At 36.3% G+C, this 23,804-nt stretch overlaps 1 protein-coding gene and 1 long non-coding RNA gene across 2 annotated transcripts in view; one reads left to right on the top strand and one right to left on the bottom strand.

The window, feature by feature from the left end:
• The window catches only part of LOC131410721 (uncharacterized), a 56,887-nt gene that overhangs the window by 23,758 nt on the left and 9,325 nt on the right, over nucleotides 1-23,804 (top strand). The window contains exons 2-3 of the long non-coding RNA XR_009221399.1: nucleotides 11,746-11,872; nucleotides 15,541-15,614. This is a non-coding gene — a long non-coding RNA (uncharacterized LOC131410721). The remainder of the gene's footprint in view (nucleotides 1-11,745; nucleotides 11,873-15,540; nucleotides 15,615-23,804) is intronic.
• On the bottom strand, nucleotides 1,356-22,100 carry TNFAIP6 (TNF alpha induced protein 6). The gene is made up of 6 exons (XM_058548958.1): nucleotides 21,974-22,100; nucleotides 17,471-17,608; nucleotides 15,887-16,048; nucleotides 9,424-9,652; nucleotides 6,137-6,177; nucleotides 1,356-2,036 (listed from the first exon to the last, which is right to left on the bottom strand). The coding sequence occupies exons 1-6, from the start codon at nucleotides 22,065-22,067 to the stop codon at nucleotides 1,867-1,869; spliced, it is 834 nt and encodes a 277-aa protein (XP_058404941.1). The 5' UTR covers nucleotides 22,068-22,100; the 3' UTR covers nucleotides 1,356-1,866.

The following is a 23,804-nucleotide window of genomic DNA, read 5'->3' as shown; positions in this document are numbered from 1 at the left end:
GTCTCCAATCCTCTCCTCTAGATCACTCTCCAACACACTCCCGTTGGGCCTTTACCTCCACCCCACTGAAACTGCTCCTCAAGGTGACCAATGATCTTCATGTTGCTAAACCCAGTGATCATTCTCAGTTCAGTACTCATCTTCACAGATCTGCTGGCAGCATTTAACACAGTTGATCACTCCTCCTCCTTGATGTTTTCCATTTGGCTTCTAAGACCCCAAGGGATTTTCCTTCTAATTCACCCTTTGCTCCCTCTCAGTGTTGTCTGCTGCTCTTCGTCTTCCAGGGCTCAGTCTTTTAGCCTATTTTTCTTTTTTTTTTTTTTAACGATACTGATTCCATTAATAATTTAAAAAGGAACACTCTCTAATCTCTTTCTAACATGTAGTTCACTAATTTGTCATGTTTATTAACTATTGTGTCTCTCCCCCAACCAGAACATAAGCTCCCAAGCCTAAGGATTTTTGTTTATTTGGTTCTTGGGTGTTTTACCAAGTGTCTAGAACAGTGCCTGGCATATAAATTTTTGTTGGATTTAATTGAATGCTGACTATTGCCCTTCATATATACAAAGTAATAACTGTGACTTTTTCCCTCTAAAAAAGTGAAGCCATACGGGGCTGGCCCGGTGATGTAGCAGTTAAGTTCGCACACTCCGCTTCGGCAGCAGCCCGGGGTTCACAGGTTTGCATCTCAGGCACGGACCTACGCACAGCTTATCAAGCCATGCTGTGGCAGCGTCCCATATAAAGTGGAGGAAGATGGGCATGGATGTTAGCCCAGGGCCAATCTTCCTCAGCAAAAAAAAAGAGGAGGATTGGCAACAGATGTTAGCTCAGGGCTAATCTTTCTCAAAAAAAAAAAAAAAAAAAAAACGTGAAGCCATAAAGCAACAAAAACAAAAATCTAATCTTATAGTGGGAATATTCATCCTAAACATAAAGGCAACAAAAATGACCTCAGCAAAATCAGTAAGTATGACAGCAAATAAAATTTAACCTTCAGTACATTAAAAAACATAAAAGTAAAAGTCAAACTTCAAATTTAAAATTAAATTGCAACATATCTGAAAGACATGGAATTATATACCTAATATATAATGATTTCTTACAAATCAATAAGAGAAAAGATTATACAAGTCAAAAAAATGGGTGAAAGACATGGAAAAATAATTCTCAAAAGGAATAAAACTGGCCAAAAAATATATAAGCCAGCCATCAGTCTCACTGCAAATTCACACCACAATGATATGTCCTTTTTGCTAAAAAAGGAAATTCTGTTTTAAATAACCTCTGATCCAATAATCCTACTTCTAGGACCTTATCCCAAATAATTAGTATGCTGTAAAAATACATGTGCCTCAGGATGTTTATTGCAGCAATAGTTATGAAAACAACCTAAAATTCCCCCAATAAAGACAGGCTTAAATAAAGTACAGAACAGTCATACCATGGAATACCTTACAGCTGTTCAAAATCACATTTTTGCAGAATACTCAGTGATATGGGAAAATGCTTAAGCCATAAAGTTCAAGTTTAAAAAAACCCAAGATATAAAACTGTGCTTGGTGCAGGATTCCAAAATTTCAAATAAAAATACACATAGATACATATATACATATACCACAAATCGAAAAATGACTAAAAGAAAAATATATAAATGTTGACGCTTGTTACTTTTACGCAGTGGAATTACAAGAGATTTTATTTTCTCATTTAAAATTTTCTGTATTTTCCAATTTTCCCCAAATTATCAGGTATTGCTTTCACATTTAGAAAAATAAATAAATGTTAATAATAATATAAAAGTGAGATCAAAGGGGTTCCAAAAGATACAAACATAGACACCAAATGTGCTTTTTTGTTTTATAAATGGGTAAATCTTCCAGCTAAAAAGTTTTTATTTCCGGTAGAAGCAGTAGTTGTATTTTTTCCTTGACCAGATTTGGAGGGAGGATCCACTGCAACATATTTGATTTGGAACCCTCCTGCTGTCACTGAAGCGTCGCTCAGAAACTTCAAAGTCATGACGTTTCCTGGGGAGGAGGAGAGCGCAAAAGAACAACATTACTTTCCTTCAATTTGAATTTGACTGACCATTCAGACTCATCATTCTCAGAAGAGAATATAAAAATTCATGAATAAGACTCCCAGAATTCAGAGCTGGACTCTCAGGCTGTAGATTCTGTGGTTTCATTGCCGGGGGTAGCAAGGTGAGGGACTTTCATATTTTTTCCTCTGGCCCTCCAATCTCTCCTGTAGGAAATTTCATCTATTGTTTTAAAATGTGTTCATTATGGAAGGAACATCCACAGAATTACAGGACAATGGCAGGCGGTTCAAACCAGTGAGGTGTGGATGCATTATTGACTAAATGGTAGCAGGGCAACAAGCTTTACATTTGTAAGAAACAAAGCCACCAAGTTACATCCCTACTTTATACAGAGTTCCCAACTACATTTTACCAGCATTAAAGACCAGAATGTGCTAAAAATTAAAAGGAAAGACCTTATTGTATAAAATAAAATATAGGAATATTTTTCTTTTTCAGGAGGGAAAAGCCTTCTTAATCCACATCACAAATCCAGAATTCATTACAAAAAACCCCATATATATTGAACGCTAATGTTTGACAAGCACAACTTTAAGTACCTTTCATCTATGAACTCATTTATTCCCCACAGCTACACTATGAGGTGGATACTATTAAAATATTTATTTTATAGAAGAAATTGAGGCACAGAGAGCCTAAGTAGCTTGCCCAAGGCCACAGAGTTATAGTGGCAGTACCAGGTTGGAGCTTGGGCAGTCAGCCTCCAGAGTTCATGCTGTGATCCACTACACTTTTCTCAGACTAGGATTAAATTGCCTAAACTTAAAAAAAAAAAAATTTTTTTTTTGCAAATTATTCAGCTGGTTAAAATACAAATCAGGGGCTGGCCCCGTGGCTTAGTGGTTGAGTGCGTGCACTCCGCTACAGGCAGCCTGGGTTCGGATCCTGAGCGCGCACCGATGCACTGCTTATCCGGCCATGCCGAGGCGGTGTCCCACATACAGCAGCTAGCAGGATGTGCAACTACGACATACAACTATCTACTGGGGCTTTGGGAAGAAAAAGGGAAAAAAGGGAGGAGGATTGGCAATAGATGTTAGCTCAGGGCCAGTCTTCCTCAGCAAAAAGAGGAGGATTGACATGGATGTTAGCTCAGGGCTGATCTTCCTCACAAAAAAAAAAAAATACAAATCAAATTGGCACTGTAGGGCTAGTGCTATCTTGGCAGCATCTATCAACATTTAAAATGCACATCACCTGTGACTTCAAAATTTCACTTCTAAGAATCTACTCTTTTTAAAAAAATAGCACTACAAAGTAGAGGTTTAAAAATGTCCAGTGAAACATTGAATAGCAAAAGAAAAAAATCAGAAACAACCATCTTCAGGATGTTAAATATTGGTACATGACACCCATACACTAACCTATTAGGCAGTCACTAAAAAGAATTAGAATGGTGTAAATATTGTACTCTGATTTGAAAATATGTCCATGGTATGCACGTACATAATGTTTCTATAATACAGGAAAACACCTGGAAGGATGGTTGCTGCGAAGTTATCCAGTGCCTTTCTTGGGTGCAGAGAGATGAGAGTGGGCAATCTTAGTTTGTATACCTTTTACTAAAGTGGTGCAATTATAGGTAGTTTTTATTTTATAATTTTATTTATTTATTTATTTTTTCCCCCAAAGCCCCAGTAGATAGTTGTATGTCATAGCTGCACATCCTTCCAGTTGCTGTATGTGGGACAGGGCCTCAGCATGGCCAGACAAGCGGTGCGTCGGTGTGCGCCTGGGGTTCCGAACCCTGACCGCCAGCATTGCAGTGCGCGCACTTAACCGCTAAGCCACGGGGCCGGCTCTATAAATAGTTTTTAGTTTATTTTTTTTCTCTTGGTTTTTTTTTTTTTTTTTTTTTGTGAGTAAGATCAGCCCTCAGCTAACATCCATGCTAATCCTCTTTTTGCTGAGGAAGACCGGCTCTGAGCTAACATCCATTGCCAATCCTCCTCCTTTTTTTTTTCCCCAAAGCCCCCCAGTAGATAGTTGTATGTCATAGCTGCACATCCTTCTAGTTGCTGTATGTGGGACGCGGCCTCAGCATGGCCAGGGAGGCAGTGCATCAGTGCGCGCCCGGGATCTGAACCCGGGCCGCCAGTAGCGGAGCTCGCGCACTTAACCACCAAGCCACGGGGGCTGGCCCCTCTCTTGTTTTTTAATATAAATATCCTGGGGAGAGTAAGCACATATTTAAGAAAACTCGATCAAAATGTTAACAGCATTATGCTTACTGATAGGATTATACTTTAAATGTATTTTATATCTTCTTTTTCTATTACTTGTAACAGTTTCCTCTTCTTGCTGTTTTGCTAAATCTTTGGTTTTTTTGTTTAATTCATGTTCTTTTCTGTTTGTGGATTTGTTTCTCTTTCAATAATAAATTGTGTGGGTTTTTTTCTTTTTTAAGTTTCTTGCAGTTGTGCAAGAAAAACGCTGATTTGATTACGGTGGAGTAAGTTTTGTCTGTTGTAGACAAAACAAGAGAAATGTCCCAGTTTCAGGCTTCTTTTTGGCTCTCCTTTTTTTTTTTTTTTTAATAGGATTCTCATCCCTCAGCTACCTCCTACGCTTCATGAGATGTCTCTCTTTTAACTTTCTGTTAACATAAAATATGTTCTCAAGAAAAGAATAAGAGAGAAACAAAAGGTTTAATAGGTTACCCTTCCTAGGGAGATTGTAACAGAGTAATGAAATGATAAGTTTTAAGCGTTACTCATTCAAGGATTGAACAAGTTCCATCTCTTGTAATAATGGGCATAAATGAGACTTGCGTGGGCTACAAGGCTAGGATGAGGGAGTAATTTAGCTAGTAGTTTCTGAGTTTTAAGGACTGCTTAGAGATCGCAGCTCAGTGTAGCTTTGTTGTTTTTAGCTGCAGAGGCATTGTGATAATTTTATGACGCAAGAAAATAGAGCAAGTAGAATGCCAACTGTTAATGCTGGTGACGGAAATAAAGAGGAAAAATGAAGATATCTAAGACAGTACAGGTTCTTAACCAGAAAATAGCAGTTTGGGACAATAGCAGTGGTATTGCTTATTGAGATAAATTTTATGGTACTACAAGGACATTTCTCGAGGTCCATTTCGTGGAACAAGGTAACACAATTTACAGGAGGAAAAAGATTTGGAAAACATCACCTGCGCGTACTATAACTAGCCTTTTGAGATTTACTATACATAATTAGCATATTAAAAGCTCTCTGACATCTTCCAGTAAAGAAACCTGTTTAACATTGTTTAACCCAATGTCTCCCCAATTTACTTGACCTTAGAGCCCTTTTCTCATGTAACACCTATTAAGAACATCTCATAGAACTGTGTTCTTTATAACAGTCTCTGGGGAATGCTGTACTAAGATAAAAATGCTATAAATACGTTGTAAATTTTTTTTTTTTGAGGAAGATCTGCCCTGAGCTAACATCTGCCAATCCTCCTCTTTTTTTTTTTGCTGAGGAAGACTGGCCCTAGGCTAACATCTATGCCCATCTTTCTCCACTTTATATGGGACACTGCCACAGCATGGCTTGCCAAGCGGTGCGTCAGTGTGCGCCCCGGATCCAAACTGGCAAACCCTGGGCCAGTGCAGCGGAGCACACGCACTTAACCACTTGCGCCACTGGGCCGGCCCCAACGATGTAAAATTTTTTCAGTGGCAGAAAGTATTTTTAACAACTTTATAAATTACTTCAATCCTTTATCAATGAAAACTTTCGGCCTTTTATTACCACATTTTATGGAAATCATAAGCTAGAGCGGTATTCATGGGTTTGCAGATTCATGACTATCTCAGACTGCATTTTCTGCAAATAACCAGAGTCTACACATTTTTAGTGCAAGGAGTTGGCATAAACCTTTCTTTAAGTGTAAATAAACACTGCTTTGCATTTTACAAGCTAGCAAGCTATACTTGTCCTCAGTTCTCTCAACTTTAAAAAGTAAATAGTAATAACTCCTGGGTCCTTCACCTACAGTGACACTGAGGAAACAAATCATAGTTTTGCTCTTCAATTCAGAGCCATTACCTGTACTAATGATGTCTTCTGGAAGCTCATCTCCACAGTATCTGAAAGGGAAGTTTTGAAAAGGAGAGGTCACATGAATGAGTATTATACAGCTATTGTAGGTGGCTCTTACCGGTAATCAAAATGCTTTATTTCCCCTAAGTAATGGCTCGTTTTCCTGTTATTTTGCAATGTTTTATTGTGCATGTGTGTGTTTGGTGTTTTTTTGTATTTGTAGTAAATGTTATTTTATTGCATTTACCAGGTCATGTATTAAGCAATTTACATATATTGTGTCTAATTTTTAAAACTGTTCTCGTTTTTCTTTTTCTTAAGTTTTTTTTGTTTATTGTGGTCACATTGGTTTATAACATTGTATAAATGTCAGGTGTACATCATTATACTTGTATTTCTGCGTAGATTACATCATGTTCTCATGTTCACCACCCAAATACTAGTTACAATCCATCACCACTGTGTGTGTGTTTTTTACTTGAATTTGTTAAGGGGAAAGAGTGGTTAAAACATTGTCTGAAATAACCTTCTCTCAGTATTAATGAGTTCCTTAAGAAAGGATATGTGACATATCTTTTTTTTTTAAAGATTTTATTTATTTATTTTCTTTCCCCCCAAAGCCCCAGTAGATAGTTGTATGTCATAGCTGCACATCCTTCCAGTGGCTGTATGTGGGACGCGGCCTCAGCATGGCCGGAGAAGCGGTGCATCGGTGCGCAGACGGGATCTGAACCCCAGCCGCCAGCAGCGGAGTGCACGCACTTAACCGCTAAGCCACGGGGCCGGCCCTATGTGACATTTCTACTCTGTCAAAACTTAGAAAACTATTTGTGTAGTGGACAATTTGAATGTATTTGGAAAAATTAAATCTGATTAATCTCATAACATTTTCTTCACAGTTAAAGAAGAATGGGTGTATGGCTTTTGGTATTAATATTCTGAATTCTAGAGTATACTGATTTAAAAGTGGAGAAATTACCTTGGATCTGATAGACATAAGAGGGTTTGATTTTTATCTGAATCATGACTTGAACTCCCTTGCACATTATATAAAAGGTAAGGGTTTTGTCAGTTTCTGAAAATGTAGTATTCCAGAGGAAGGGAAAGTCTATTATAAAGGTAAATCACACAATATAAATCCAATTAATAACAAATTAGCATGTTGAAAACCTCCTAGGGGCAGGCCTCGTGGCTTAGCGGTTAAGTGCGCGTGCTCCGCTGTTGGGGGCTGCATTCGGATCCCGGGCGTGCACTGACGCACCGCTTCTCCGGCCATGCTGAGGCTGCGTCCCACATACGGCAACTAGAAGAATGTGCAGCTATGACATACAACTATCTACTGGGGCTTTGGGGGAAAAAAATAAAAAATAAATTTAAAAAAATTAAAAAAAAAACCTCTTAAAAATAGTTTATGATTTTATTTAGGGCTGTAATTGATTTCTGAAACTAGGTTTAGAATAAAAATGTCATCTTAATTCCCAATCTAGGAGGTTCATTTTTTCAAAAAAGACTTTGTTTTTAATATCGCTAACCCTACTTCATGTCTTCTTCAAACTATTTTTGAAAACTATTTGTATTTTTTTCTATAGCAGTCGTCTCAGCCAAAGAACAAAACAAAACAAAACAAAAAATAATTATCCTCCAAAAATTGTTTGTTTATGCAAGAAATGCCTTTGTTTTTCTTTGTGTTTAAGTTACACATTTCAAAGTCAACATAAAAAGCTATTGAATCTGTTATTTTTAATTGTCCCCACTCCCATGTTCTTTCATTAAATTACTGTCACAGATAATAGAGAATTGATAACTAATAGTCTATTAATAATGGATAGTCTAAAATACGCATTATTAAGTGGGGACCTGAATATATAAAACAGTTAATTGTATACTCTTTAATTTGCAATATTTTGTAAGGCTGTCAAAATTTAAACTGTATTAAAGATTGATAAATAAATGAAAAGCAATAGGATGTGTTGGAATATATGAGGAAGCTATTTGATTTAAAACTAATTCAGCCTGACCTTGTTTTTCCAAGAGGGCCTGATGTGGCCTGTTGAGCATGCGTTGTACATCTGCTTTATTTATTTATTTATTTTTATAATTTTATTTATTTATTTTTTCCCCCAAAGCCCCAGTAGATAGTTGTACATCATAGCTGCACACCCTTCTAGTTGCTGTATGTGGGACGCAGCCTCAACATGGCCGGAGAAGCGGTGCGTCGGTGTGCGCACGGGATCCGAACCCAGGCCGCCAGGAGCGGAGCGCATGCAGTTAACTGCTAAGCCACGGGGCCGGCCCTGTACATCTGCTTTAAATGTTTACTATGTCCCAAAGACAAGAATGATGCCCTTAAGTATAGGGATGGAGCTTCCCATCATAATGGCATTTCTTTAAGGATAAGCATCTCTTCCTGGAAACTAAGGATTAATTTCCGACCTGCTGTGCTCACCTTATGACCACTGACCTGCTGACCACGGACTAAGCATCTCGTGACAGTAGTAAAAGAGATATTCCTGTCATATGTGATGTATGCTTTTAGTTCTAAGATGGTATATAACCAGTCTGTACACCCCACTTCGTTGGTGCCCTTCCTTCCTTACAGATGGAAGGCCCGGGCTGTAGACCTCAGACCTGGCTCGTAATAAACTCACCCCAATTTTGATTTATAGATTGATTATGGATTATTTGCGTCAACAAGATTTAGAGTGAGAACACAAAAATAGTGTGTGCCAGCATGTTGAAAAACTAAGAGAGAAATATTGAGGAAAGGAGCACTTGTTTGTTATGCCAAAGAAAGCTATTTTTAAGAAGATATCCATAGTAGGCTTGGCTAAATTGTGTGAGAGAAGGAACTATATTTACCTTGTATCCATAATGCTTAGCACAATGCTTTGTACACAGAAGAAAGGCAACAATTACTGAATTTATAATTATTTTTAGGAGGTTGACAGAAATTAGGAGACTTAAAAACTCCAAAACATTTCCCAACTCACCGATCTCTTCTTCCTCATACTGTTATTCAAATCTTGAGGTCTTTATAAATAGACTATTTAACTAATTGTTACAACTTAACAATAATCAAAAGGCAGCTATCACTGTTTTAGTAATAAATACATGTAGCAGCTGATTGGCTTAACATTCTAAGAAAAATCTTTGTTAAAAAAGAATATGGTGTTGCAGGAGGATAGAAATACTGGAAAATCAATATTATAGGGACAGCTACAGGAAAATTAAAGAAACATCAAACAAAATATTGGATGTTCATTTAACTTCCTATGTGGAGAAACAACACATACCTTCCCACAAAGCCATGGACATCATCATAACTGTCATATATTTCCACATAGTCAGCCAAGCAACCTGGATCATCTTCAAGGTCGAAATCCAAAAAACTCAGGTGAATACGCTGACCATACTTGAGTCTAATGTGCCAGTAGCAGATTTGGTTATCGTCATACTCATTTGGGAAGCCTGGAGATTTAAAAATTCGCTTTGGATCTGTAAAGACACCACCGCATTCCTTCGCTAAAACGGAAAAAAAGAAAAAGATAAAAAAACATTAGCAAGAAATTATTCCTACTTTAAGATGATATTCATGTCTTAGTGTCCATTTATTTATTACTTTTTATGAAATAGTAGGGAAATGGCTTAATTTGCAGCATCTATAGTATATTATGTAGACTTGTAGCTAAAGAATAAATGTTTTTTTATTAATAGTTTCTAAATTCTTTAAAGTGAACATAGACTATTTTTGAATTTTTTGAAAAGTAAAATAGCAATAAAAAATACTAATTTAATTGATTATGCTCTTGTTTACATTTTTTGCTTCTTTTTACCTTTTAAGCATAGAATGCACAAGTCTGATGTGTACACTTATATGTGTTTTGACAAACACAAATACCCATTGTGGTGGAGGGGAGAATTCCCCCCTTTGCCCATCTGGTTCTTATGGCTGGTCAGATAATTAAAATGACATAAGGTAGGTTAACAGGAGAAAATCAAACAAAATTTAATATGTGCGCACGAGGAATTCACATAAGCATGAAGAATTCCAAAGACAGTCAGGCAAAATGAGGTACATATATTATTCTGGACTAAGGAGAAGGGGGCAGGAGTCTGGGTCTTCAAAGGGAAAGGAAGCAATTTAAAGGAAGATGAAAGAGTTAATGTTTGGTAAACAAACGTTTGCAGTGCCTTGCAAAGACAATGAGACATGGAGAGGATTCTGACCAAATGGGCCTTGCTGGGTTCCTCCCTGTCTCCCACACCTAGTTCATATACTATAGTTATCTCTGGTGATAGCTCCTTCCTGGAACAGGCTCTCTATCTGAAATTCTTTTAGGCAGTTAGGGGGAAGGTCAAAATTTCTTCCTGAGTCTTTTGTTCTTAAAAATAATCAGCCCCAAATAATTAATCCTCAAGCCAAAGAGATAGATCTTGGGCTGGCAAATTCTGCTCTCCTACACCATATTGCCAACAGGCCAATCAAGATGGCAGGCATTTTTTCCTATGGTGTCACCACTGTGTCTTCAGGGACTTGATAATAAGTCTAGTAAATTTTGTTTGGAAAATCATTATAGAATTTCAGGATCACAAGAGATCTTGAAAGTCACTAATCCAGTTAAAAGGAATAATTTGTAATCATTCTGTACTCCTTTTACTGATTTTAAATTAGCACCTTAATCCTAATATTTGAGCATTTGGTGGCGATATTTATGTTGCGTTTTTTCAAGTCATCTACCATTTCATAGATTTCTGCTGTATACTATAACTTGTTATAAAAACAATCAACCAACCTCTGCCAGAATCAGTGATTTTGCAGAATGACCTAGAGGGAAAGGTGTGGAGGGGCCCTAGTTAATTTTAATTCCATATCAAATAAATGTCTAGTGTCTTGAAGAAAAGTAACAACCTGAAAACTCAAAAATAATCTGAGCTGTGGTGATGGTGGTGAATCTGGGTAGCATTTGAAGATATTTTTCATTATATCAATTAGAGGCTTTTTACAAGAATATTCTCCTTTAAAATAACTATTTTTAAAAATTATGTTAGAATCCTTAATGCCATAGAAATTAAGGAAGCTTATCTCCCCAAGGCAGAACAGGATCTTAGAAAGGCTAGGGAGTGAGAAAAGGTCAGGGATCTAGTCTGAGCTCTGTGACCACTCTGTGCCTCAGTTTCTTCATTGGTAATGTAGGGGAGGAGAATTTGCTACCCCAGAACATGTCTCTTTGGCATAAGGATTATTTTAGGCTAGCTTTTTTTTTTAAGAAACAGCAGACATGAGAGGAGCTCTGAAAAACAAATAGAAGTTACCCTTTGTAAAATACATTCATATTTGTAAGAGAAATCTCTGTTTCTAAGGGTGTCTCCTTTGCTGCATTGGGAAGAGGAGGATATCTAAATCTCTAGAAACTTACCAATTAAGATCATAAAACTGAACTGGGAAAAAGTTTACAGAACTCTAAGGAAAAACTGGATTCATAAAACTGCTAACAAAAGATCAAGATCAACAAGAATTAATTACATGGGACTATGATTATATGACTGAATATGATTTATAATTTTTATGACTTTTTATTTGAAATATTACTGGTTATTTAATCTTTGTTTTCCAGATTTAAGGAAACTTTTTCTCTTAAGCTACCTATGACTGAGAGCAATTTGGTAAAATATATACCTTTGTGAATAAAGATGAAACAATTTTTCTCCCGACATAACCCTCCCAGAATTTGGAAACTCTTAGTGAGTGAGTATTCTTATTTTCATTGCAATATAGTTATTTACGTAAGTTCAATAAGAATATTTTCTCCTTGTAACAGGATACAATTGGAAACTGGTTATATTACCAAGGCTTTGACTGGAATGTCATATTTGAGAGAGACATGGATAGACTCAGATATGACCCAACAGCTTTAAGGAACTAAGATTGACTTTATGGAGCCAATAAAGCCCCTTGAAAAAAATATCCTGGTACCTTTCTTACAGGGTTTCCAGCAGCCTTACCAGGTGAGTAAGGAAGGTCACTTCCTAGCAGGTGCAGAAATCTCAGGATATTTTGGGGGACCTCAAGAAGAGAGGAATTTGCCCAAATCTACAGGTATGCAGGCAAAGTCTGATGGCAACTCGTTGGCTTGTCTTCTTAGTCTCAAGAGGCTATTAAAAGTTCAATGTGGAGATTCCTTATGAAAAGTTCCAGCAAAGTAGATTTAAAAGAGCCTATATGATCAATTGCTCTTCTTGCTGCATTTATGTAAATAATCAGGCTAAGTTTATTGAAACTAAACTTGTTTTGCAACAAATTAGTCTTAATTTGTCTATCTTTGATAAAATTGAGGATGAGTTTACAGAGAAAAATTATGTTTCAGTAGAAAATATAATACACTTATGGATGTTAGATTCTAGAGCTGTTCATTGCCTTTTGGGGTTTTGTTTTTCACTTGTGAACTGGACTGGACTAGATCCTGAATTCTTCTAGTTTTCTCAAATATTTGGCTACAACTCTACAAACTAATGTTTCCAATTTTCTCCCACTTTTTGACTTGGAATCCTTGAGAATTAAACCTGCGCTTTTTCCTAAAGTCTTTCAAACTGAATGTAAATGATGTGATATAGACTTTGGAGAGGTCACCACAATAATCTATGTTTGGACAATCTTTGTGCCTGATGCTATGTAAGCCACTCAGAGAATTTGCCTAAACACTTGATGACATCATCAGAGACATTTCAAACTGCAAAAGATGCTTTGACTCTGATAGCTAGAAATCTTCTTGACTGGCTACCCTCAGAACTCAGAAACTGGTTTACAATTTTCTCAGTCATTAACCTTTGTTTTTATTTTATTTCTGTGGAAATGTCTCTTATTAAATATCTGGTTTCTTGCACAAGATAGACAAAGTAACTTTGGCAGCCCAGCTGCATCACCACCTCCTAAAATGAGACACATTTTAACTGAACTGACCTATTCTCAGGACTGAATGACTGGTTCAATGAGATATGGAACAATCCATCAACTAGCCTGTGGACTGTGAAACTTCCTGGGGAAGTTCTAGAGGCGGGACTGAAGGGGAGCAGAATTTGCCACCCAAAATATCTCTTTGGCATAAGGATTATTTTAGGCCAGTTATTTTTTAAGAAATAGCAGGCATGGGAGTAGCTCTGAAAAACAAATACAAATCACCCTTTGTATAGACATTTATAAGGGAAATTTCCATTAGTAAGGGTGTCTCCCTTGCTTCACCAGGAAGAGGAGGATATCTGAATCTCTAGAAACTCTCATCAATGGAGAAGGCAACAACTTAAATTTGCATAACCACCTTACTCTTGTTTACTGTGCTTTTCCTGATAATCTCCCATAACTGACTCTCCCAACAACCTCTTTGGTCTTTAGCTGAAATGGTATTTAAGGTGAGGACTTTGGCCATTTTGGTGAGTTACTCAGTTTTCCTGAGTCTCTCCCATGTATATATATTATTAGATTTTGTTTTTCTCCTGTTAGTCTCTCTCATGTCAATTTAATTCTCAGACCATCCAGAAGAACCTAGAAAAGTAGAGGAAAATTTCTTCCTCCCCTACAGCAAAATAAATATAATCATGCCTCTCCTATTCCCTCCCTCACAGAATTATTCTGAGGATAAAATATAGAACATAACTTAAGGGTCTTATGCAAAATGTAAGTTTATTGTATTATTGTATATTGTACCTTATTGTATTATTAAATATTATATAATACATAGTTTATATGTGTAAATAGGCATGCACAGTGCCAGCTTTTGGAGTGATTTGCTCTGTCCCATAGCATACTATCTTTGTTGTATTGTATCCTTAGATTAGGAAAAAAATTCAAATATTGAACTAATTATGTCATCTGGCTATATCTATTCAGCTCTATATCTTATGTTACATACAGTTATTGCCTCGTCTCTTGTTTATTTAGAAAATGACAGATTCTCAAAGCTGGCTGGGTCCCTGAGAACTGTTAATTGGCTAAAAAGTATTTATGCAAAAGGCAGTCAACATCACGTCACACATTCAGAACTTGATGAGCAAGTTTACTTCTAAACCCTCTTCATTCTTAATTCAATCAACTCTAACATGGTGATATTGATTAGTGAATAATCATTGCTTAATTTTTCTGATACTATTATGATTTTTTCATTCCAATTATTTTTCAGTGAACTCCCAATGATAGTTCAGGAAGTCCCCAGTCACCTTTAGGTTAACCACATCCTAAATAATCAGCATATCATTGAATCCAAAAGTAAGCTGAAATTTGAGTAACAACAAGTTTCCCAGGATTCTTTACACATATTCCCAGAGTAAAAAGTATTCAATCTCTATTAGAAACAAAAGCAGTTTATAAAAATTTGTAAGTTAAGGTGGCATTTTTATAAAAGGGCAATCAAATGCTGTAAGAACCTTTACAATAGTACTTCATCTCCCCTAGAATTTGACCTATGAAAATAATTGAATGGATGCTCAGAGATCCTAAGGTTTATCAAGCAAACGAAGAATCAGAGAATATATTTGGAAATAAAAGTTACTCTTGAGAGTAAATAGAGAATTGCCTGAATAAATATATTGAAGAAAAAGGAAGAGAGGGAGGAAAATAAAATATATGAATTATTAACAATGACTAAATATAGGACTAAATATATTATCATTTAGGCTTAAAATATGTCAAAGTGATTTGAAAGTTATAGTCCTATATAAATGCACTAAGTATTCATATTTTGTCTTAAGTGGGAATACGTGATGGCTCTAGGCAAAATTCTTTTCTACTTGGAATACATATTATTTTGAGATATATGTTACAAACATGAGAAACTGTTCTCCAGTGGTTAATATCATTAAATAATAAATTCTATAATAATATGCTAGAACTTCACTGTAACACTTCTGTTGTGTTATGGATTTTCTTATAAGGTAGATCCAAATCGGACACGACCTGAGGATGTTTATCATAAATGTGGGAAAGATTTTGTAACACATTGTAACACTTTTTAATATCCTGGGGGAAATATGTCCAAAAAGAAAAGTCTATTTTTTCTCCAAGAACATGAACAAAGAATAACTCTTTACAGTAATTATAATGGGTTAATTTTCTCTTTAACGTTTTCCCAGCTACAATAAGCCATGGAAAAAGAATATGAATAAAAATATACTATATAGTAACTAGTATATCCAGTATATAATTATTAAACCACAGAGTGTGAGTTGTTTAGTTTGGATGTTTAAGAGTTTATGCACAATAAGAATTAGGGAAAGGGTTAGTTTATTCTGTCTCCTTTTTCCCATTCTATCAAAGGGATAATTTTGAACAGTTAACATTTGGTAGGATCACTTTATTGTTTTAGCTAATTAACTATGACAAGTTTATAACCTGCTTTTTTTTTTTTTCCCTTTGTGGTCAGGAAGTTCCCTGGCACAGAAAAGGCCTGAATTTGTAATGCTACCTGCCTGCTATTTATTGGCTGTCTGATTTTGGGTAAGTTACTTAAGCTCAAACTTTTAGTTTCCTAATTTCTAAGAAAGGTATAACAATAGCTCCTTGCACCTGTTGTGAATATCAAGTGACAGTGTAGATGAAGGAATGTAAGTCAGTGTCTGATACAGCATAATCACTCCATGAATGGTAGTTATTAATATTATCATTATTAAATTGATTTATCTCTGGAAGAATAAGCCATTTCTCTTTAACAACCTCTTAGTAACGTGCAACTGTTTTTGCAAAGTATGAAATTATTATCTTTAACAAACCATGTGGGTTGTAGCAATAGGCATCCCATCTTTCACTCCTATTGAGACGGATTCCGTAATCAATAATACCAGTTTTTCCAAATCCACAGCTGGGCCCTGGCTTCACAATGGGGTATCCAACTCTGCCCTTGGCCATCCACCCAGCAGCACAGACATGAAATCCTGCAAGAGAATGAAAGGGTTATGGGCTTAAATGGTAAACTCCCTCAGCTGAATGAAGTTCATCTTAACAAAGATGGCTCCTTCCACCAGTGACGGTTTCTTGACTGCCCAAATCCAGTTCATGTGAAAGAGGAAAAACTGTTTTCTTAAAAAATAAACTAAAGTTTGAAAATGACATCTTATTTGAAAAACAAAAGAAGCAGATGGACTAAAAATCATAATGCCATGGATATGAAAACAATCCAAGTTCAGAGCTGGCGTTTTTTCACAAATGACCTATCTAGTGCCATGAGATAATTTCTGAAATTACCATGAATCCTGGAAAAGAAAATTCGAATGATAATTTAATTAGTTTCTATTTCAGGATCAGTTAAGATATTGCTAATATTTAAAAAAATTTGATTAGAGACGAAGGCACTTATAAATTTCAAACAAAGCATCAGCCCTGTTTTCCTTGCTCAGTTTTGGAGGCTGTTTTCATTTTTGCCAATGCCATTCAAGAATGATTTTACTGGAAGTCCAGGATGGCTAGTAATGGCTCTGGCCTTTGTATCTATCATTCCAGTTACTGTGTCACACTCAGCCCTGTGGGTATAGACTGAGCAGTCATCTGGGGAGACTTTGGTGCCTTTTAGAGAACACCTTTATTTTTGTCTTGGGTAATGTATAATAATAGCATAAGCTTTGCCAAGTGTTTTCTTAAAAGCAAAGGGGTATCTTCAATGGAGAAGAGAGTTCCAAATGAGGATGGCCTTTTGGATTCTTCTGAAAATCTAGAAGAGATGATAGCAGCTCATTTTGTTATAAAGAAGCAAATAGCACCAGTTAATTGCTGGGTTTTTCACCAGGTCTCCTGACATCATCTTCCCAGTTTCTTTCCCCTGCCATCTTACAACTTGCTTATCCTCCTTCTCCTCATAGCTTTTGATCTGAAAGTACAAATTCATTTTCCCACTTAATGTAAAAAAAAAGAAAAAATTGAAAAAAAAAAGCCACTAAATTCAATATTTCTTCTACCAAGTATAATTTTCTTGTAAGACTCAACATAGTAACATCACTTAACAGCTGAGGAAACCCATACTCAGAAGTTAACAAGAGCTAGAACAATATTAAAAATGAATAGCAATGGCATTAAAATTAATGAGGAATTTAAATGATATCAAGATAATGATGTCTTCATTTTCTTTTGACTTTTATTTATTAGCTCACAATGAGTTGTGACGCTAAATAATTTGCTTATACTAGGAACTTTCCACCAGCTCTAGGCAGAGAAGATGGGACAAGCTGGAGGGCAGAGATGTCATAGGGGCTTACTATTAATAGGGGTAGAGAGAGAAGTCTTATTAAGGGGTTACAGGAAAGGTGGGATTTTCTTTTTCCCTAAGGGTGAAAAAGAAGAAAAATCATCATCAAATTAGTTACCAATTTTTCTGGCTGCTTCTAGCTGCTTGTAGGTGGCAAGATGGCCACCTTCATATTCACACACGGCCTTCGCTTCTGCATAGGTGAGCTTGTATTTGCCAGATCGCGCTTCTCTGTGGTATACGCCTGCGGCTTGTTCTGTGAATTCACAAAATGTAAATGCACCATTATCCATTGTTGTGGAACAAGGGAAATTTTGTTGCCTCAGCTTGAAGATTACATCAGCTAATGTTCCTGCCAAAGGGTTCCCTGGGTCAGCTGCCTGGGGTGGCTAAGTTTTCATTATTAGAAAGCTTTGGGAAAAAATATGGATAAGGATAATTTTAGGGGAATTTGGGGGCATAGACAGAAACTTGAGGCTAAATTATATTTCTGAACTGATAGCCTGAAAGAAAGTTTTAATACAACATTTTATTTCTACACTTATCCAAAGATGACAAAGTTTTGACTTTTTTTTGGCTTTAAGTCATATAGAAACTTGGAAAGGTAAGCAATAGGGAAAAAAACGAGGTGAAGGCAAAAGAAACCGATGAAAATTGATCCATTATGTAGGCTCACAATGATGGAGAAAAATAAGCCAAATTAGCCATTTGAGGAAAATGACTAACGCAATGTAATTGAGAAGTTAGTAAACAAATCAAAAACTGAGGAAAAGTTTGAAGGAATCCAAGCAAACAAATATTGCATTAAAGAAAATAAAAATAGATTCAAATACAGAAGAGAAAAAGCTTGGGCACACCTAACTACCAGTTTCTAAATTCTTTATCTGGTTTGTCTTTTTTAGTTCACATTTGTTCCCAACTTATTTTAGGTAGTGTTAAGTCATACATGAGTTGTCTCTCAATAGATCACTGTTTAAGCCGAATGTTTTGAGTTTGGAGTGTATATTGCCATAGAAACAATGTGAAAAGATTCCCAGGACACTAATCATAACATAGTTCTAATAGTTCTACATAGATTGTCAGATTATGGTGAAGTCTTTGTACCCTGACCTGTGCAATCAACCACCATCAAGACCATTTTCAATGAGAACACGTATTCCTTGGCATGCGATAAGACTTGAATCCAGCAGTATTAGAAATATCATTCCTTGCTTTTCTCGCCAAGCTGAAGTTGACTCTGCCACAGCTCAATAGGAGATGTTGCTTGGCATATTTCCTCTTTTTCTGAACTCCAAGGGATCCCACTCTTACATTGTACGGTAAGAAGGCCCATCAGTTATACACTGAGGACCTTAGTCAATCTGATGCTTACAGGTCAGAGAAACACAAGGAACATCAAAGTCGTTTTCCTCTTTTTTGAAAGTCATCTGCTGCCCAAGTGTCCTTCATATGGTAAAGCTTCATTAACTAAACTTCCGCTAGTTTCCAATTTGATTGTTTTACCGATATACCATGAGGTACTTTGCCAGGTGCTGTGGATCAAGTCCTGTTCTCAAGCAACCTGGACACTAGTGGGCAATGTAAGTACCTCTATTTTGAAGTACAGGAATACTAAGGCTTTTAGTAGAGAAGGAAGACATGTTCAACTTACATATGTATTGTAACAGAGATTATTGTTAATTATTAAAACATTAAAATTATATCTATTCCCCGAGAATACTCTATTAGAAAAAAATTTTATAGGAATTATTTTTATGCCTGCCAAGGTTTCTCATACTAAGATTTTCTTGATATTATACTTCAAAGATCAAAGTATGATGTGCTAAAAACAAGACTACAGGCCCCAAATGGAGTAGCTCATGCTAAGCCCCACCAAACCAAGACTTGACGTAATTACAGTTTTGGCTGTCCCAGAAATGGAACCTCAAACCAGTCAGTCAGAAATCACCTGATCAGTACTAGTTAGGTAATCAGCCTGAGAGACCCCTACCATCCACTGAAGGAAAAGTAAACTTGCAATAACCAACCCACCTTTTTGTCTAGTGTATCTTCCTTGTTCCTGCTCCCTTCTGCCTAAGAACGTCTTTCGTTCCTACAATTCCTCGGAGCTCCTTCTATCTGCTAGATTGGATGCTGCCTGATTCGAATTGGTTTTTGCTCAAATAAACTCTTAAAATTTATAATATGCCTCAGCTTGTCTTTTAACAAATATTTGCAGGAAAAACATAAATTGAGAGAAATTTTTTTTAAATAACTTTGTTTTCTTCCCAGTAATTTTTCTTAAACTTTTGGTACCTGTTGAAAATTGTTTAATAATAAAATAGTAAATTAAATATCAGGAATGTCTATGCTATAATTTTTAATTTATTAAATAACATTAATATTCCACATTGTTCCTGAAAGAACACCTAACTTCCCATTATCTTGCCTGATGAACAAGTTGAGAACTCTTGGCGTATGTACTGAAGTATTCCTCAATTCAGAATTTTAAACTACTAAGATGGTCCTTTGTACCATGAGTCCTCATTTTAGAAGTTTTGCCTTTCAGAAGAAATAATAACTTATTAATTTTTCTAGTTAACAGTCATTCATTAAAACTGAAAAGCTATTTAACCAATATTTTTTTTCCTTTTAGCAAGTAGCGACAGTAGGCATGTTGGCTGTGGTTTCTACTCCTGGTTCTACAGTGGACGAGTTGTGTGACCTTGCATAAATTACTGCCTGAGTCTCGGTTTCCTCATCTGTCAAATGGGAATAATGATAGCTACTTTGGGGATAAATAAACCATTAAAACCTATAAGCATATCTTCTGGAACTAAGTAGGAGCTTATGATAATGTTACTTTTCCCTTCTCCTTTTTCAGATAATGGCTAAAAAGTATTGCTTGTCTGTGCATTTTTGATTTTCATAATCCATGTAAACTAGTCTTTTGTTCTTAAGTGTCTTTTTTTAAAAAAAGTTACTATTTAAGGAATTAGAGGACACCAGAGTTAAAAAAAACCTCAGGGATCCCCTCTGTTAACCTTCTCATTTTACCGGTGTGGCCCTGAGACCAAGAGTTTAAAGTGCCTTGTTCTTGATAGATGCTAGCAGAGTCCTGCCTTCTCATCCAACTCTCCTTCCTCCCTAAATAGTTTCTGATACCATATGGACCTAACCAACTGTAAACAATTTGTGCTAGGCTGACTGGTCAATAATTTGTCCCAGATTGAAGCAATTTGCAATTACCTCTGGCCTCAGATTTGCAGCATACTATTAACAAACCTTTGGGTTTACTCCTTTCTACCTCTAGGACAGAACTTCTATTGTCCAAATTTGTATTTTTGGAATATTCAACATCACTTAAATGACAACAAGCTCCAAATTACTTGATCATTAGAGCATTTCAAAGTTTATCCATGGGTTTAATTCTTACTAGCTTTATGACAATTTTTTCATTTCTGACAAATAGGTGTATATTTCCTAAGTTTGATAGTGTGCAATGAAATTAAACAAAGAGACTTGCTCATTCCTCTAGTAAATCGCAGACCCCATCTTGGCCAAATGGATCTCACTGTTCAGCACGAAACTAGTTCACTGGCTCAGGCTGAAAAAAGAGGCGACAAGGCTGTGCATTGCAAATCCAGCTTTTTAATGAAATCCGCGTGGCTGCAGTTATGACTGGAGAGAAATATGATGAAAGAGAGAATATTCTACAACTGTGTGCTGCTTAGCAAGCACAAAACCAAGATCTAGGTTAATTTTGCTTTCTCTGTTTTATACAAGAATCTGTCAGTTTTCTTCTCCAGCAATAGTGAAAACTTTTTCACTATCAAACACAATAATGAACATAAACCAATATTAATTTGTATCATGAGAATTAAAGCATTGTTTACTCTATGGGGTATTTTAGGTTTTGTGTATTTGGCCTTTTTTGGTCTATTGTTTATATTCACATTTAGGCCTATGTCATGCCTTACATTTAACAAAACAAAATGACAAAAGAAACTTTCCTTGTCTAACAAAAGGGGGTAGAAAAGTATTTATATGGATGGCTCAAACAAAAAGAATCAAAGTGGTAAGAATGCATTCAGAAATATAAGCCTTTTTCATTTTTTTTCTGTATTACAAGCTGGCTTTGTCAAACTAGTTAAAAGATGTTTGCAAAAAGCAAAATATACACTACAGGTCAGAGTATGTGGAGCAATGATGATTATAAAATTATTGTGTATTCCAACTTACCTGTTATGATTCTGTTATGATTACCTGTTAGGAAATCTGACTGCAAACGCATTAAAATAAAAACAAAGTAATATATTGCTGTTTTTATTTTGTTAAAGACACATTCTCCACTATACCACATCTGCTTTGAGAATTTTAAAATATATTTTCATATGGAATATAAATATTAACCTCTATTTTCTACGGAACAGTTCACTCTATAAAAAGCTATTTTTAAATTTTGGAAGTCAGCAACACTGTAAAAAATGGTATAAGCATTCCAATAGCTATCTTTTCTAAGCATTTTCTTTGAAAACATCAGCCTTGAACAGAACAGAAAAATTTACTACTTTGATTCACTTCTCCATGAATTCAAAGAAATGACATTCCCAACAAGAAGCTCGTGAGTGAAGTTTCTTACCAAGCCATATGGAGTTATGAAAAATTCCGTTCTTGAATCCCCATCCGTGAGCCTCCTCCCACAGCAAGACAAATAAGTAAATTAAGATAATCATATCTCAGTTGTAGAGAAGTAATAGCCTGTTTGTTAGGGGCTGCTCAGGATAAATTCTCAGAGCAGAGGCTGAAATGTGACTGAAACATCTGGTTTCCACATCTTTTAAATGGTTTTTTCAACTGTGAGGTCAGCGAGTACTCTCCAATGGCATTTTCCTCTGTGGAGTTACACAATTAACTCAGTGTCTGAAGCAAATCCTCTGACTCATTTGCATTGGCAACAAACCTAAGGATATAGAATGATCATCTACATTTTAAAATTCACTTACTTGGAAAGGGGTTCATTTATTCTGTCTGTCACAGGCACTTTTCTATTAGGAAGTTTGTGTTAACTTGGTGCAGATTCAGCAGCAATTAAAAAAAAAAAGCTTTAGTAGGAATTTTTAGAGAAACACTGAATGTCTTATTTGCAGTAATTCAATTAAGGAGTATGGGGTTTGGCTGTAAGCATTAATCTTGAACTTGACCCTGGTAATGTTACTTTAGTTTTCCCTAAAAATTGCCAAGCTTGTACAGAAAATTTAAAACAAAATGTGTACACAGTTTGGCAAATCCTAAACCATCTTCAGTGATGTAGGATTTCTTTACTCTCTGTCTGCTTTTGTCCTGGGGTGGGGTCTCTTGGCAGTCCTTGGTTTATTGTGGTCAGCAGGTAAATACATCAGCTTCCAGAAAAGTAGTTCTGTTTCAGAGCCTTAGGACATTCCAGCAGCTTTGGGTTATCTTATTATAACACAAATTTCCCCAGACCACAAATCCTTGAGGTTTTGAGAGAAATGTGGGTGGGTAGATAGTCATCAAGTTAATAAAAATATGGCCCTAGCTTCCCCAAACCACTCTAATTTTGAAGATAATCAAAATAATAGGTAATAATTATCATAGGAAGGTCACCATGTCTTAAAATATCCCAAACTTTTCTCTCCTTTTGTGTAGGGTCTTTGGATAACTTGTCTGGTAACATCCTTAGTGCTCTGATGCTAGTGACCTTTCCTGATGATTGACAGCCATTTTTTGGCAGCTTTTGCTTCTCTTTTTTATAGGTCATTCTTTGCTACTTAGCATCTCTGCTCTTGGTGCCAAACTGCTTCCCATTTGTTCCATCATGTTTATTTTTCCCATGCTTTCTTATTCTCTCCAGTGATATTGGAATCCTTTGAAAAAATCGACTTTCTGGACACGCTCTGGTCTGAAGTTAGCATCGAATCCCTTAGGCTCCTTTGCACTGAACATCGAAGGCTTGCCCTGGTCTCATCTCTGCTCGAAAGAGCAGTTGTGGGGATGTGGGCTGAGGGTACAGAATTTACTGGATGCTCATTGAGGTATGCATAAAGTTATTAGGGTTCAAAATCTCTATTTTGGGTCCATGGCAAATGAGAGATGAGGGAATTGTGTCCCAGTTCACTGATAGGGTCAGAGAGTTTAAGTTTAGTGCAAAAGAGGATATAGTCTAGACCAGGTGGGTGTGACTGTGGAGAAGACAGGCATGGTCAGTGAGAAAAGGATGAATAGATAGTTAGAAGGAACAAACTATGGTATTTCTCTGGAAAGAGGAATTATATTATTTTAAGTTTGCGGTTTAGGAAGTAAATATAACTTTACTTGCACAAGGCTCCAGCAAAACCATCACAGCCTTCTCCATTCTTTTGCCTGGTCACATTCTCTGGCCATGCCTTTTCTGCATCTCTCTAAAGTATCCAATGCTCCCTAGTTCTCATTTATCAAAAGTTACTGTAAAG

The sequence above is a fragment of the Diceros bicornis genome, chromosome 10, assembly GCF_020826845.1.
Source record: "Diceros bicornis minor isolate mBicDic1 chromosome 10, mDicBic1.mat.cur, whole genome shotgun sequence".
NCBI classification, from domain to species: Eukaryota; Metazoa; Chordata; class Mammalia; order Perissodactyla; family Rhinocerotidae; genus Diceros; species Diceros bicornis.
The sequence above is the reverse complement of the archived record's forward strand: the minus strand, read 5'-3'. Positions and strand labels throughout refer to the sequence as shown.